The sequence below is a fragment of the Eleutherodactylus coqui genome, chromosome 3, assembly GCF_035609145.1.
Source record: "Eleutherodactylus coqui strain aEleCoq1 chromosome 3, aEleCoq1.hap1, whole genome shotgun sequence".
In the NCBI taxonomy this organism is placed as follows: Eukaryota; Metazoa; Chordata; class Amphibia; order Anura; family Eleutherodactylidae; genus Eleutherodactylus; species Eleutherodactylus coqui.
In genome coordinates, this window is record NC_089839.1 from 119,627,733 (window position 1) to 119,644,665 (window position 16,933).

Consider the following 16,933-nt stretch of genomic DNA (forward strand, 5'->3'; position numbering starts at 1 on the left):
GAAAGTGGATAGAGAAAGAAAGAAGTAGGAGAGTGGGGAAGGGAAAGGAATAAAATATAATTAAGAATAAAGACATTTTTTATAAAGAAAATAACAAACATATCAGAGGATAGAATTGGCAGGTACAGTGAGGTTTCCCCTCTGCCTTAGAGTTAGTTTAACAAGGCCTGAAAATCAGCAGTGTTTTGAAACTCTAGCCAAAGGCTCCATATTGCTGTAAATTTCTCCGGGAGGTCTGAATCCTCAGACTGCATCTCTTCCATTCTCTTCCTACATGATCTCATTCAATTCCTGTAACCACTCATGGTTAGTGGGTGTTTCTGGAGTCTTCCAATGTCTGGGAATAATGGCACGTGCTGTAGTTAAGAAATGGTGCAAGATATCTTTCTTTATAGTAGAGATAGATCCTGGGAGGATCGAGAGTAGGGCAATCTGAGGGGATGCTGTAATAAATAGTCTGGTAACTTTTGTGTAGGTGGAGAATACTATGTTCCAGAACGGTCTAAGTGAGGGACCATCCCACCACACGTGCAGCATGGTTCCAGTGTTCCGGCTGCATCTCCAGCAATTTGGTGAGATAGATGTATATATACGATGTAGCAGGCCCAGGCATTGATACCACCTTATTAGCTTATAATGCTTTTCCTGGGCTTTACAGGCCATGGGCAGCTTGTGGGACAGTAGAAATGCTTTGCTCGGGGGGCGTGCCAAGCAGCCGAGCAGACCGGCTGCATGTAAGGAGAGCTCCCGCTCAAGCCGGCATACCCAATATCCTGTAACCATCCTGAGGGCCCCTGGACCCATCAACACATCAGCCGAGGGGAGAGGGGACCGAGCCACCAGCAACGGCCTCATAGCATCCGCGGTGTGAGTGACACCGGCGGCGGACCCGCGACCGCTGCCGCCATTTTGAAATCAACGCCGGCCGCAGGGCCGAAGCGAAGAGGGGGGAGGCTGAGCCGCCTGAAACAACCCCGCAGCACCCGGGACGGAGAAAACACCAGCGGCGGACCCACGGCTGCTGCCACCGCCGCCATCTAGCATGTGACGCCGGCCACGAGGCCGAAGGGAGGGAGGAGACCGGACCGCCTGCAGCACCCGAGGCAGAGGAGACACAGGCGGCGGACCCGCCGCGACCGCTGCCGCCGCCGACTGGAAGACAACACCGGCCGCGAGGCCGAAGTGAGGAAGAGGGGAGAGACCGGGCTGCCTGCAGCAACCTTGCAGTACCTGTGACGGAGGAGATGCCGCCGGCGGACCCGCGATGCCGCGACCACCGCCGCCACTAACCTGAAGGCAACACCGACCGTGAGTAGTAAGAGAGGGCCGAGAAAACACAGGGAGGTCCCCCCCTGGGAAGAGGAAACGGCACCCCCGAAGCAGTGCTGAGAGCACGGGGGAATAGAGAGAACAACTGAATAGAGCCCTATACCACCCTGAGAGAGGGAACTGCATACTTTCCCGCCATAACCGGCGGGGGGGCCAGGGGGGAGGCCGCAGAGTGAAGGTAAAGAAGAAAAGCACAGCATATACCTCTGAGAGGCACTCACCAGCTTCGCCGCGCCACTGCCACCCCCCCCCCCAGGGGCATACAGCTACTAACCCCCATATACAGGGAACACAAAAGCCCCCTGTGGAGAACTGAATGCGCCGCAGAACCTCTCACCAGCGCGAAATATTAAACTCTCTCATCATGGGCCCCACTAGACAGAACTCGTCTGTTGAGAAACTTAAAGCATTTGCCAGGGGGGAGACCCGAAAAGTCTCCGGCCCAGAACCCACTACGCCCGCCATAGCAGGAACATCAGCAACAAAGAACGGCAGCCCAGGCCCACCAGAGGGCATGGTCCAAACCTTGCAACAGTTATCCGAACAACTTCTATCAGCAATACAAACGTCCACGGCCACTCTAACTGGCAAAATCGATGAAGTAAAAATGGACGTGAGCCTACTGAGACAAGACCTTTAAAACCTAAGATAGTCACTAATACGGAAGACAGGATCTCTACACCTAGATGACTCCGTCTCTCCAATGTCGGCCGCCATACGAGACCTCATACAGAAAGCCGAGTACTGGAGACAAAAAGCGGATGATCTCGAAAACCGCTCACGACGGAATAACCTGCGCGTAGTGGGTGTACCAGAACGAGCTGAAGGGCAGCGACCCGAAGAATTTATGGAACGATGGCTCCACGAAACCTTCCCCAATGCTGAACTATCAGAAGTCTTTGTGATTGAGCGAGCCCACCGGGTGCCCATGAAGCCGCCCATACCAGGGGCACCACCTAGACCCTTGCTGGCTAACTTACTCAACTCTCGCGATAGAGATACAATCCTACAAGCTGCTAGAAAAGGAGGACCTCTGCTATATGACAACGCCGCAGTTTCCATCTTCCCAGATTTCTCTGCAGACCTCCAAAAACAGCGAGCATCATTCTTCGGAATCAAAAGACAACTTCGAGACCTGCAGCTCCCGTACTCCATGATATACTCGGCACGACTACGGGTGACAGACGGAGACCGTACCCGCTTCTTCACTACCCCAACCGAAGCAGAAGAGTGGCTGACCACCAGACGTCGTCCAGAAGGGCCGTAATGTATACATAATCATACGCCTTTTTCCCTCTAGGTGCCGGGACTCTCATGTAAACACGCGAACATGCCCTTAAAAGCCATACGACTGTACTCCAGACACACAGTGACCATATTTGAGACTGAGACACAGGATTGAGACTCCTGCAAGTTATTGTGGTTACTTGACTAACTTCCTTCCCGAGGATGGCAGTGAGCCCCCCCCCCCCCCCCCTCGGTATCATTAATTCCCCTCTCCCCTTTCTTCTAACCTATTATACACCTCCCCCCCCCCCCTCCTATCTTTTGCTTTGGGCATAATGAAATCTACCTATATAGAGAGGGGTAATGTGGAAGTACCCGGAGAGGAGAGAACTCTTCCCCCCCCCCCCTCTCCCCCCGCAAGGAGGCCCACCTAGATAATGCCCACCAGGCTAAAGCCGGCCTCTATTATCGATCTATATAACAGTACCTCAAGTATAGCCCATACAAAAGCTATGCTAAGCAGGTTCCCCCTAATACCAGTTCGCCACGAATGCTAACGCAACAGAAAAAGCATTTAAAGTCTGCTCCAAAATAAGCTGTTTAAGTTTAAAGTTTAAAGTTGGTAGTATACTACCGTAATGTTAACAAATTGTACGCATCAAGAGCTCCATGATGATCGTAAAAATGTAATGAAAAACTGCTGTATGATGTATAATAAGAATGTAACCGAGTGTCGGGGTGGGACTCCTGGCGGTCGGAACAATATAAAGAAATTCATCCGGACCCGATTAACCCTCCCCAGCCCATGGCGGGGGATAGTCTTTGTGTCCTGGAATGTCAGGGGCATGGGATCAGCCAGGAAGCAATCAGCAATAAATTCTTTAGTATGCTCCTGGCAACCACATGTGCTGTGCCTGCAGGAGACCCACCTGACACCTGAAACTACGAAAGTTCTGTCGAAACCGCGGATACAGTGGTCCGCTCATTCATGCCACACATCCTACTCCAGAGGGGTGTCCCTATTAATAAGAAGGTCGCTCAGATGGGAGCTAGAACAACTTAGGAGAGACCCGGAGGGTAGATACGTCTTTGTGAGAGCCAAAATCAATAATGATCCATACGTCCTCTTGTGCTGCTATAACCCGCCACCGGTGACAACAGCCATCTTAGCAGACGGCATTCAGTTTGCATCATTCTCACCAGATGCAACGATTGTTTGTATGGGAGATATGAACATGGTAATGAATCCCACTATGGACAGATTCGGAAGTGGTGCTCGGAGGGAGGGAGACACAAACCTGACCCGCCTAGCTTCTATTATATCAGTGACGGGATGGCTAGATTTATGGTGCATATTCCACCCACAACAAAAAGAGTTTACTTGCCACGCAGCCCACAACCATGCGCTAAGCCATATAGACTATATATTTGGGTCCCCCTCACTATTTCCAAAAATTGAATCCATAGAGTTCCTCCCTCGAGGGATCTCGGACCACTCACCAATCCGTATGGCCCTTAAAAACCCAGGCCCGGCCACAATTAAGAGACTAAAGGTGCATCCATTCTGGCTCTCGCTATTCGGCCCCAACGACCGCATACCGGACCAGATCCAAATATATTACAAGGCGCATGAGGTGCACACGGATATGATGCTAGTATGGGAGGCATTTAAACCGTACCTCAGAGGTTGCTTTAGATCCTCCATCTCCTTTATTAAAAAAGCCACCGCAAGGGAAGGAGAACTCCTAGCAGAGCAATGTCAACAGCTAGAAAAGGAATTTATCGCCGACCCTACAGATACCAAAAAAGATAGATGGCTACAGACAGGAAGAGACTATCTAATATACCTAAAAGAAAAAGCCCAAAGAAATCTTTTCTTTACTCGGCAATCCTTTTTTGAACTAGGAAACCAGTCCAGCAAACTACTAGCCTACATGGCAAGACAGCAGACCGCCCCACCGTCTGTTCTAAGAATTAAATCAGCCGAAGGAATAACGCTTACAGACCCAAAAGACATCCTAGACAGGTTTCAGCAATTCTATGACGACCTTTACCAATCGCGAGCCGACTACTCACCTGCAGAACTAGAGTCTTATTTAGCCGACATAATATTCCCAGTATTACAAGACACTTCTAAGTCCCTATTAGACTCCCCCATTACAGAGGAAGAGATAGAGAAGGCAATAAATGATATGGCAAAAAACAAGACTCCGGGCCCGGATGGACTCCCGGTGGAGGTCTATTCGCACTATAAAAAAGAAATAATGCCGCACCTGCTCTCCCTATATAAATAAATATATATTCGATAAAAACCAACTCCCAGAGTCAATGTTAGAAGCCAATATAGTCCTTATTTTAAAACCAGATAAAAACCCAGAAGATTGTGGCTCATATAGACCAATTTCCTTACTAAATACAGACTACAAAATTCTTACTAAAATATTGGCATCTCGTCTAAACCAAGCCATTAAGGAAATAATACACCCCGATCAATCTGGTTTTATCCCAGGAAAATCTGCATCAGACAAGATCAGAAGGACGCAGGCGATTACACAGGTGGGATGGAGATCGGACTGGGCCTTGGCCTCACTAGATGCGGCTAAGGCATTCGATTCAGATGAATGGCCCTATTTGATGGAGGTTCTACGGAGATTTGGATTCGGAGACTCATCAAGTGGATTTCTATTCTATATAAATCTCCGATGGCCAGAGTAGTAGTAAACGGTCTGCCCTCCGCCTCCCTCTCACTCCACAGAGGAACCCGACAGGGCTGCCCACTTTCCCCCCTCCTGTTTGCAATTGCAATAGAACCGCTGGCTCTGAGGATCCGACAACGCGTATCATATACAGGTATCCAAATAGGACCCAGAGAAGATAGAATAGGCTTATACGCAGACGACCTAATACTATACATGTCAGACCCCAAGAACGCCCTGCCACTAGCTATCTCACTAATAGATGAATTTGGGAACTTTTCGGGTCTGTGCATCAATTGGCAAAAATCCGCTTTTATGCCCCTAAGACCAGAGGGATGGCAAATGGGAGACGTATTTTGTAAACTACAAGTCACTCCTAAATTTAAATACCTAGGGATACACATCACCAGAGATCACACTCAGAGCCTAGATTTAAACATCACCCCCGTATTGGCAACCCTACAACTGAAATTAAAAAACTGGAGCTCCTTACCACTATCTGTAGCGGGCAGAATAAACCTTATAAAAATGATAATACTCCCCAAATACTTATACTGCTTAGAGCATGCAGAAACAGTCATACCACGAAAGTTCTTCAAAAAAACTAACTCCCTAATAACATCATTCATTTGGGGGAACTCCAGAGCAAAACTCCGCATGGACACCCTACAGCGACCCAAGGAAATGGCAGGAATGGCGCTACCAGACCTCAAACTATACTATTTAGCGGGACAGGTGAGATATATCCGTCACTGGCTATTGGGCTCTCCTCTTCCAAACTCCGAGCACCACTTGATGTTCTTCCTTTCGGAAACATCACTCTGGGTCCTCCTGGAAAAACCAGGGCTATTGACTAAGCAGATACTTCCAATTCATAGACTTGCAGTCAACGTATGTCAGACATGTAAAACACTGACTTAGCACGACAACACCCCTCTGGAAACCCCCTTATGGGACAATAGAGCATTGCCGCACCTGATAAACCTACCGGATAAACAACTCTGGATAAATCTAGGAACTACCACACTGGAACAGCTATATATTGACCAAGTATTGGCCTCCTTCGAACAATTATAACAACTATATCAAATCCCAAGAGAGGGCTTCTTTAGATGTCTGCAACTCAGGCACGCTCTGACAACACAATTCCCAGAGCCCAGACAATCCTTCTCGCAATACTCATTAATAGGCATACTTCACACCCAAGGACCCAAAGGCCTGATATCGGTGCTGTACACACACTTACTACAATCTAAGATCCCTGACACGCCGATGGCAGTGGTGGAGAAATGGAGAGAGCTTATTCCCACTCTCACTAGTGAGGACTGGGAGTCTGCAATGTCCACATACACTACAGTATCACCAGCCGCAAATAATAAACTAAGACAATTATACATCCTACACCAATGCTACCTAACACCGACCAGACTATACAAGATGAATAGAACACCCACAAGCCAATGCCATCGGTGCAGAGCACCTAACGCAAATTTTAATCACCAAATATGGAGCTTCCCAGATATCTATACGTACTGGGGAGAGGTCACAGAATTCCTAACCCAATTGATGGGTATACCAGTACCACACAATCCAGCAGTGTGCTTATTAGGCCTTCTAGATGAAGAGCAATGGCAACATTATGACAGGATATTCCTTACCAAAGTACTATTCCTTGCCCACAAAGCAATAGCCCTACGCTGGATGGACAGACGTCCTCCGACACTCTCGAAATGGCAGAATATTATTAATGCCATTTTGCCATACGAAAAAATAGTTTACAAAAATAGAAAATGCCCTGAAAAATTCAACAAGGTGTAGGAAAGATGGTGCGGATCAACGTACACAGTATTCACACAAGATCGACTACAGGACCTACTGAGGGCAACTATACCTGGGAACATTCGGTAAAATGAGCGACTGTTACCACCTTCCACTGACACCACGAGAAAATGTACTGATGCACTGTATTCAACTACTGTATATATTAATGTAAAACACAAGTTTTGACTATGCGACCACAAGGAGCCTATGATGTATTCAAAGTTATTTATTCATGTGTTGTACAAAATACATAATGTTCAATTAAACGAGTTTAAAAAAAAAAAAAGAAATGCTTTGCTCCACTCTTCTGGTGCTATAGTTGTAGCAAGCTCATTTTCCCATGCGCTCATAAAGACTAGCTCCTGAGTCGATATACCTACAATCAACCAGCTATATGTTTGTGAGAGTCTTCTGATCGTAGGTGACTTTTTAGTGAATAGAGTATCAAATGGAGTCAGTGGGGCTGTAAGTGCAGAGTTTGATATGTTAGTGTTGAGTAAAGGAGAAAGTTGCATGTATGAGAACCATGAGACTTCTGGGTGCCAGATTTTAGTTCAGCGAAGGAGGGTATCTTATTTATGTTAAAGATCTAGTTGAATTCTTATGTCCAACTCAGGCCACTCCATGAATCCCTCAGTCGCCAGGTCTGGGGGAAAATCAAGATTATGGAAGAGGGGAGTTAGAGGGCCTTTCTTTCTGGATAAGATGTTTTTTTGCAGTGATCTTCTTCCATGTCGTGAGGAGATAGGGGGCGAAGAGGGAACATTTAACATTGTTGTGGGATCTGGCTGAGGGCAAGATCCAAGGCAGCGAATTTTAGAAAAGTTCCAACAATGTCCTTTTCTAGTTTATTCCATTGTTTAGACTTCCCAGAGAAGTGCCAGTCAAACTATCTAAGAAGGCTAGAGGCCATGTGGTAAAGCTTAAAGGGGTTGTCTCGCGAAAGCAAGTGGGGTTAAGCACTTCTGTATGGCCATATTAATGCACTTTGTAATATACATCGTGCATTAAATATGAGCCATACAGAAGTTATTCACTTATCTTCCCTGCGCTGGCGTCCCCGTCTCCATGGCTCCGTCTAATTTCAGCGTCCAATCGCCCGATTAGACACGCTTGTGCAGAAGGGTCTTCTGCCTTCGGGTCTGTCCGGCAGCATCTGTGTTCTGGCTCCGCCCCCTTCTACGCGTCATCGTGTAGCTCCGCCCCGTCACGTGTGCCGATTCCAGCCTCCTGATTGGCTGGAATCGGCACACGTGACGGGGCGGAGCCAGAACGCCGCCCGTGCCAGACCGAGCCAAAGGCAGAAGACCCTTCTGCGCAAGCGCGGCTAATCGGGCGATTAGACGCTGAAGTTAGACGGAGCCATGGAGACGGGGACGCCAGCGCAGGGAAGGTAAGTGAATAACTTCTGTATGGCTCATATTTAATGCACAATGTATATTACAAAGTGCATTAATATGGCCATACAGAAGTGCTTAACAAGCGCTGCGTAACAAGTTAGCGCCATACAAATACCAAGATTTACAAATGCCAAGATTCAAAATGAGCGATCACCTTATTCTGCATTTAAGTCCTATTTTTGTCCGATCGTTCTCCTACAAGGTCATAAAATCGCGTCTCCGCGCTAACTTGATGACGCACACGGTCACGTGCTACGCCGCATCTAAACCCAGATACAGATACAATCCACAACCATGTGATCACCGACGTCACCGCGCCAATGACGCACCACACGTCGCCACGCTATTGGCGCTCCGTCCGAGGGTGCGCCCCCCGAAATCCCACCAACGTACGCCACACTGCTCACCCAATGGCGTGCACAGTCACATGCACTGTCCCCTATCTGTTCGCATGACTACCAACGTCATCACGTTGCCGACGCATCATACTTCGTCACGTGACCACCGATATATTCAGCCTAGTCAATATGTTGATTAAAGGGGCGTATCCTTTTACTATGTATTAACTTAAACTTGGAAATCCAGTGTCACGCGTCACACCACACGTTTAGCGATGCACGTAATCATGTGCATGATCACACATCTAGTCAAATGATTACCGACCAACCTTATTTAACCCTTTCAGGCCTAGTTATGTTATAAGACACCATTATCTTGACCTCTTTAGATTTTAAATTCTTATTCTTCTACATCAGATGGTTTATCACAACAATGTATTACCCATGTAAAAAACTATAACGATATTACTCCACCACGAGACACAACATTCGTCTGGTGTGGATGTTAATCCCATACCCCATAGATGTTAATAGGACATATAGACTATAGCTCAAATCTCAAGTTGGATAAGTCACCATGGTAATATCGTCAGTATTAATGATATCATAGATCTTAATGTCTTTCCTCATTCTCAAGATTTATTTACCACCTCTCAAGTAAATCAGTAGCACAGTTCCCAACGTCTCATTTTGGGAGAATACGGCAAGTATACTATATACACCGTCTATAACCTTTCCAAAAATAGTCTTCTACAAAAAATGTCAAATGCCACAATTTATTTGTTGTTCAGATCAAAGAGACAAAAAACAGAATTCAGAAAAAAAAACAAAAACCAATTTTTATATATATAAATAACGACCAACACAGCCAATGACGATGCCACCAAATGGAGCAGGAAGAGTCCAACGACCTGTGAATATAGAAAATAATTAAAATAGAATTAGGTATATGACATTTACAAACAGTTAAAACAATTCTCAAAAAAAACGTATAAAACGTCATTATACATTGTGAAGTAACGCTTTCGGGTAATTATTGCCCCCACCGGGCTGGATTCTCATTTTGCCAACCTCAGAGGGCTGTTGGGCCGGCTGCCTGACGCATGCAGGGATCGAACCTGCAACCTTCGGGTCGTGGGCGAGAGCTTACACTCTGCGCCACACGAGGTGATGTTTATGTCACAGATGAGACAATATTGGGAACATAAGAGAGTAAATCATATTGATATATATGAGGGTAGATAAGATTCCCAGGCATTGATGAATGAATCACATGATGCCTTGGAGTGGGTGGTGATAACCAATTCCAAACCACTTTAACCCTTACATAGCCTTTGTATGTCACCAGTGGATCCGGAATGGTCTTTTAACACTGTGAGGTATGTATGTGCACACTTAGGGTTAAGTAATTAATGATGGGTGAGATGTTCTGTCCACACCTGATTAGTATGTGTCGTTATGTCTTTTGGTATTGTGAGATGGTGACCGGCAAGGTGCTGGAGGGCAGGTATGTGTCACCTAGGATGCTCTCCTATGCTGCTTTTCCTGGAGTGACCAAAGCGAAGGGTATACGGAACATGGAGTCTGAACTGTGTTTTCACTAGTTTGTTGAATTTCAGAAGATGGCAGGGAGATATTTAGAACTTCTAATTTAGTGATATTTAAGGAAGACTTGAGAAAGACCTGAGAAAACTCAGACCTCAAGGTTGGATTTCAGAAAGGCAGATTTTAATGAACTGGGGTAGGAAGAATCCAAGGGCTGGATGTTCTTAAGGACAGAAATGTCCAAGAAGGTTGGGAAATATTGCAAAATGAGATTCTCAAAGCACAATCGTTAACAGTCCCTAAATGAAAGCAGAATAGGAAGCATTTAAAGAGACCAGGATGGATGAACATAGAACTTGCACACGTTAAAAGCAAAGAATAATATGTTTCTCAAATGGAAAGAGCGGAGATCTAAAGAAGAAAATAATGCTGTCTGCAGAAACTGTAGGGCAAGTGTCAGAAAAGCTAATAATAAATTGAGGCTTACAACAGAGGCCAAAAGCAATAAAAAAAGGATTTTAGGGGTATGTCAAAAGAAAAGTCAAAGATGCTATTGGGTGCTTACAAGATGAAAATGCTGACTTGGATAAGAATGATGTTGAGAAGGCTGAACTTTTTAAATTCCTATTTTGTATCTGTTTTCTCAGTAAATAGATGGAACATCAACTGGTCTTCCCTGTGCTATTGGGGGGGAATAAAATAATGCAGGCTATCTACAAGAAGAGAAATGGTGAGGTAACACTTGGCTAACTTAAATGAATTCATCTCTCAAGGTCCAGATAAATTACATCATAGGATACTAAAGAATCAGCGGAGGTAATCGCCGAACCGCTTGCCATAATCTTTGAAAATCCTGGAGAGCAGGAGAAGTCCCAGAAGATTGGAAATGGGCAAATGTTGTCCCTATCTTGAAAAAAGGGAAGAAGGTGGATCCAGGAAACTACAGGCCTGTGAGCCTGACTTCTATATCAGGAAAGATTTTTGAACAAATTATTAAACCGCATGTATGCAAGTACTTGGATAAAAATGGAGTAACTAACCAGAGCCAGCATGGGTTTGTAATAAAGCAGTCATGCCAGACTAATCTAATTTCCTTCTATGATAGAATCACCGACTGAGTTGATCAGGGAAACCCCACCTCGTCTTCCTGTATTCCTGTATTATTGGTTATAGGATAGGATTACGTCTGCTTGCTAAGCTTTTGAAGTATAGTTTAATATCCATGTTAGAGAGATGGGCCTGTGACTAGCGCATTGCGAATGGTCCTTACCTGGTTTTGGAATTAGTGATGACTGCAGAGAGATTGAGATGGGAACCGAGAAAGTGGTGAGATGGAGTTAAACACTTTGAGGAAGGGAGTTAATTCCATAAATCTTTTTGTAAAAGCTAAAAGAGAACCCATCTGGGCCTGGGCTTTTGCCTTCTGGGGTAGATTTAATGATTGTGTCAGCTTCCTCCTCTGTAAAATCCTGTTTTAAAGCTGTTCTAGTCTCTGTATTGATTGTAGGCAGGGAATACTCTTGGACATATTCCTGTAGTTTTCCATTCAGGGTGTCATAATGCGAGTTCATAAATGGACCTTTGATGTTATATTGCTCTTGATGATAATTTTGAAACATGCTAGAGAAGGTTGTCGGGTTGTGGGCTTTGTCACCTGTAGGGGTTGTAAAATAAGGGATGAAGGGAGGTTTGGGGGTGGAGGAGTCTGGCAAGAGTTCAGCCAGATTTCTCAGCATGTTTGTAGAAATACTTTTTTAGTCGCTGTCTGTAGTGGGTATGTATCTTATTAAGTAAGGTTTTAAGCTGTAGCCTAGTGTTGAGAAGATCTTTTAGGGCCAACGGGGACTGGGTAGATTTGTGAGATGTTTCTAAGTCATGTAGTTTATTTAGTAAGGAGGTTACATTGAAGGAGTTGGCTTTCCTCAGGCAGGTACCATGTTTGATTAGTGTACCTTGTAGTACGCTCTTTAGGGCTTTCCATTGGACCGTTAAGGAAGTGGGGTCCGAGGAGTGGTGTTCGAGGAATTCTGTAATCATAGATCTAATTTCTGAAGTGCATACAGTCATTTAGTAAATTTTCATTTAGGTGCCATGTCCAGGGCCTTCTCAGTGTTCCCAGAAATTCCAGAAACGAGACTGGTGTATGGTCTGACCATAGAATATTTCCTATGGATGCGGCTGGTTGCCAAGAGAGGGCATGGTGACTCGCCAGAACCAGATCAATACAACTATAGGATTGGTTTGCATGTGAGAAGAAAGAGTAGTCCCTGTCCTGAGGGTGGAGAATTCGCTAAACGTCTACTAACTGGAGATCATGGAGGTGTTATTTTATGGAGCGCAAATGTGAGCTTGAGAGGTTGCCTCTAGGATTTGTGGAATCCATAGTAGGGTCTAGAGTGAGGTTAAAGTTGCCTCCAATCAGGATCACCCCCTCAGGAAAATCCGTTCATTTACGGACAACAGTCTTCAGGAGGCGAAGCTGATCTGTATTAGAAAGGTACAGGTTCCCAATTGTGATGATCTTACCTCCTATTTGTACTTTGATAAAGAGATAGCGGCCCTCTGTGTCTGCCAGGCTGCCCATGACCTCGTGCCGAATGGATTTGTGAAAGCCAATGGAGACCCATCTGGATGTGGAGACCGAGTTGGTGCTATGGAACCATACTGGATAGTAACGATCACACGTGGCATGAATATGTCCCGTTTTGAAATGTGTTTCCTGGAATAAAACAGCATGAGATTTTAATTTATATAGTTGATAGAGGACTTGACAACGCTTTTGAGGTATATTCAGGCCTCTGACACTTAGGCCCCCTGTCTACGACCGAGGTGGAATATCGCCAGTGATATTCCGCCGCGGGGGACAAGCGGGGAGAGCTGACAGGTCTCAGCAGTGAGCCTATCAAACAGATAGGATTACCACGGTGAATCACGGCAAATCGCAGCATGCAACGATTTTAAATCCTGCAGTGGAGAATTGCTATGATTCTCCACTCATGGACACCAGCTCTGTGCTTTCCATAGCAACGCTACAAAAAGCTTAAAGCAGCGTGATCGCATGTGGATCATCGCCCGTGGACAGGCAGCCTTAAGGAGCAAAAATGTGCAAAAGTCATCCTGCAAGTTTGTTCAGGGCTTATAAAACAGGGGGAAGTAGATAAAATGGGAGACAAGAATAACCACAACAAAATAAATAAAACCAAAACAACAAAACTTAACTCTATTTTTGAATTGGCAGCTTTAATTTTTGTTGAAATATATTAATGTCTAGCTGGTATATGGTCTTTCCAAGGACTGGTACTACTTGGTCTTTTGTGATGATATGCAAGCTAAAAGAAAGAAAAGGAAACCTGAGGGACCCATTGTTAGCAGATTCTATAAGGATTCGTTAGTTTCTGTTACACAAAGTATCCATCATAACTTTTATAGTTGCAATTTTTGTGGCAGTTTTTGGCACCAAGCACAGGTGTAGATCCAGAAGCGAGGAAAAATGAAAAGGAAAGACTGCTACTTCTCTTGTGTCTACTCCTGCATTTTTATTTTTTTTTATTAAACACAACAGGGACCTTAGAGGTGATGAATGATGCCACCATATGGCATCCATGTAATGTGTACATCCTTGCATATATGTTAGAGTGGCCATAAATATGATGTGAACAGAGCCTTAATAATGTTTTTCTTCTAGGCCTATTAATTGTCTCCAGTGTCTGACACTACTTGACATTTCTAAAAATCACATAAATGATGGAAACCAACTTCATGCAATTTCAGATTTACCAAGGTAAGGCCAACTTCACATCTGCACTGAGGCCTCTGGCTGATTTCCATCACTCGATGCTGTCTTCTGTGGCAAACCGTGGAAATGTCAGATTGACTATAATTTTACTAACACTTAAAGGGGTTGTCCCGAGAAAGCAAGTGGGGTTATACACTTCTGTATGGCCATATTAATGCACTTTGTAATATACATCGTGCATTAAATATGAGCCATACAGAAGTTATTCACTCACTTGTCTCCGTCCTCGCGCTGTCTCTGCGTCCCCGTCGCCATGGTGCCGTCTAATTTCTTCCTCAGCAGTCTGTTTTAGACGCGCTTGCGCAGTCTGTACTCTCCCTGCTGTGAACGAGCCGCTCCAGTGTGCCTGCGCGATACAGCTCGTCTGCGCATGCGCAGACGAGCTATCACTGCACGGGAGCGCGCAGGGGCGGCCATTCAGTTCCCGGCCTCCCTTTAAATACTGGTGAAGGCACAGTCAAGGCTTTCACCCAGAACCAGCAGCAGCCAGCCAGGACCATCAGCCGCCAGCCATACGGGACCAGCAGCCACCAGCCGGGACGAACACAATCCAAGCCGTGCAGCCGCCTGGGTAAGTGAGGTGTCGGGGGTGCTGGGGGGGACTGTCTTTGCCCGGGACTCAGAATCTGAGTCCCCTGCTGTATTTATGGTTCGCCTACCACTGTGCCCCGGGCACTACCGCAGCGTACCTGGGGCCAGTTCTGTGGGGTCAAGGGGCCAGTTTTCTGTGTGGTCAAGAGAAGGGAGACACAGCTGTTTGCTGTATTCTCCGGCAGACTCCACCTCCCGCTGTGATGCGTTCTGCCGACCAGCCAATGGGGTGGCTGGATTGACGTTTCATTCATTACAAGTGCACGCCTCCACCGATGACGTCAGTCACCTGCTCACGTGACCGGCGTCTCGGGAGCGCGCATGAAAGCCTCCTGGAAGCGCGGTGCACCGTGGAACGCACCCTGGGACATCACAGGCGCCATCTTAGATGAAGAACTTTATAAGTTATTATTTCTTCTAAACAATAAGTAGGAAGCTGTTTATAACCGCTTTAAAGGGCTGCTTTATGCCGGGGGGTGACAGGGGGAATGGGCTAATTGAAAATTTTGAGGTTTTGGCTCGGGACAACCCCTTTAAGTATAATGACCTTGATAGGGCTAAAATCTATTATCTTGAATAATGAGCTGCATTGCCTGACTTTAAATTTTAAGTCCCTTTTTTTTTCTTTGCTCTCTGATTGTCCAACATGAGGGTCTTTTTTTCCCAGAAAAGCAGTGAAAAGATAAGCACTTACTCAACTAAGAACTCCTCTACACCGGTTAACCCTGCAGTTACCGTGCTCACGGCTTCCAGCAGCATCTAATTTGTTTTACAGAAAACATTTAGGCTGGGTTCACACAGGGCGGAATTGCCATTTAATTCTTGTGCAGACTTTCCTGGGGTTAAGCAGCAAAGTGGCAGAGATTTGCAAAAATCTCATCCACACGCTGCGGCCAAGCCACGCTGAAACTGTAGTGTGGCGTGGAATTCAAAGCCGCGACATGTCATTTATATCGCAGTTTCTGCTGCTGGCTCTCTTCTCTCTATGGGAAAGATAGCCACAGTGGAATACAGGCAGCGAAGCTGCTTCAAAACCTGTGCCGAACGGCGTGGATTTTGAATCTGGATCTCCGCTGCAGAAATCTTGTGGAATTTCTGTGAGGTCCCACTGCGGTCATTCGGCAAGATTTCCGCGGGAATTCCGCCCCACGTGGACCTAGCCTTGAGCTTAACCTTAAAGGGGTTGTCCCGCGAAAGCAAGCTGTGTTAAGCACTTCTGTATGGCCATATTAATGCACTTTGTAATATACATCGTGCATTAAATATTGGCCATACAAGAGTTATACACTTACCCCCTCCGGTGTTGGCGTCCCCTTCTCCATGGCGCCAACCGAAGCCGCCTTCTCCCTCGATTAGGGATGCGCAGAAGACCTATGCGGCGCGAGCACGCCGGAGCAGCCCCATTCAACAGAACAGAAGAGGAGACTGCGAAAGCGCGTCTAATCGACGGAGAAGAAGGCTTCGGTCGGCGCCATGGAGACAGGGACGCCAACACCGGAGGGGGTAAGTGTATAACTTCTGTATGGCCAATATTTAATGCACGATGTATATTACAAAGTGCATTAATATGGCCATACAGAAGTGCTTAACACCGCTTGCTTTCGCGGGACAACCCCTTTAAAGCTTTTTTTTTTTTTTTCCCCTTTTACGTGTATTTTTTTAATGCAAAAATATACATGTCTGGTATTGCCACATCCGTAACAACCTATACTATGAGGAAAATTATTTTAAAAACCGTGATCTAGTGCTCACAGGAAAAAGTGCAAAAGGGTGAAGGAATAAAAATCACTTACTCTTGATGGGAGGCCTTTCTCCAGAGAACTTCCCAGAGGACGATTTTTAACCAGAGATTAAAAGTCTTTATCCAGGAATGCAATAGAAGGATATTTATTGGTCCAAATCAAACAGATAAAATACAAATAGAGGAATGCTACTTGAGGCCCCTTTCTCAAGCGCCTCTGGGAGGTTTTCTGGAGAGTGGCCTCCCACCAAGAGTAAGTGATTTTTATTTCTATACCCTTTTGCACTTTTTTCCTGTAAGCACTAGATCACTTTTTTGTTTTATAATTTTCCTGTTTTCTTCTGGATTGACAATATTTTGCAAACTGGTGTAATTTGATCTAGGATTGCTCTCCTACCTATGGTGGATTTGGGAAGCATTAGGTTTTTGTTTTGGGCATGATCCTAGTT

At 45.7% G+C, this 16,933-nt stretch overlaps 1 protein-coding gene across 9 annotated transcripts in view; it reads left to right on the forward strand.

Annotated features, from left to right (window-relative positions):
• Positions 1-16,933, forward strand: part of TBCE (tubulin folding cofactor E) — a 193,279-nt gene that overhangs the window by 87,596 nt on the left and 88,750 nt on the right. For all 9 annotated transcript variants that reach the window (XM_066596011.1, XM_066596009.1, XM_066596008.1 and 6 more), the window contains one exon: positions 14,042-14,137. In XM_066596011.1, coding sequence (XP_066452108.1) covers positions 14,042-14,137 — 96 coding nt within the window. The remainder of the gene's footprint in view (positions 1-14,041; positions 14,138-16,933) is intronic.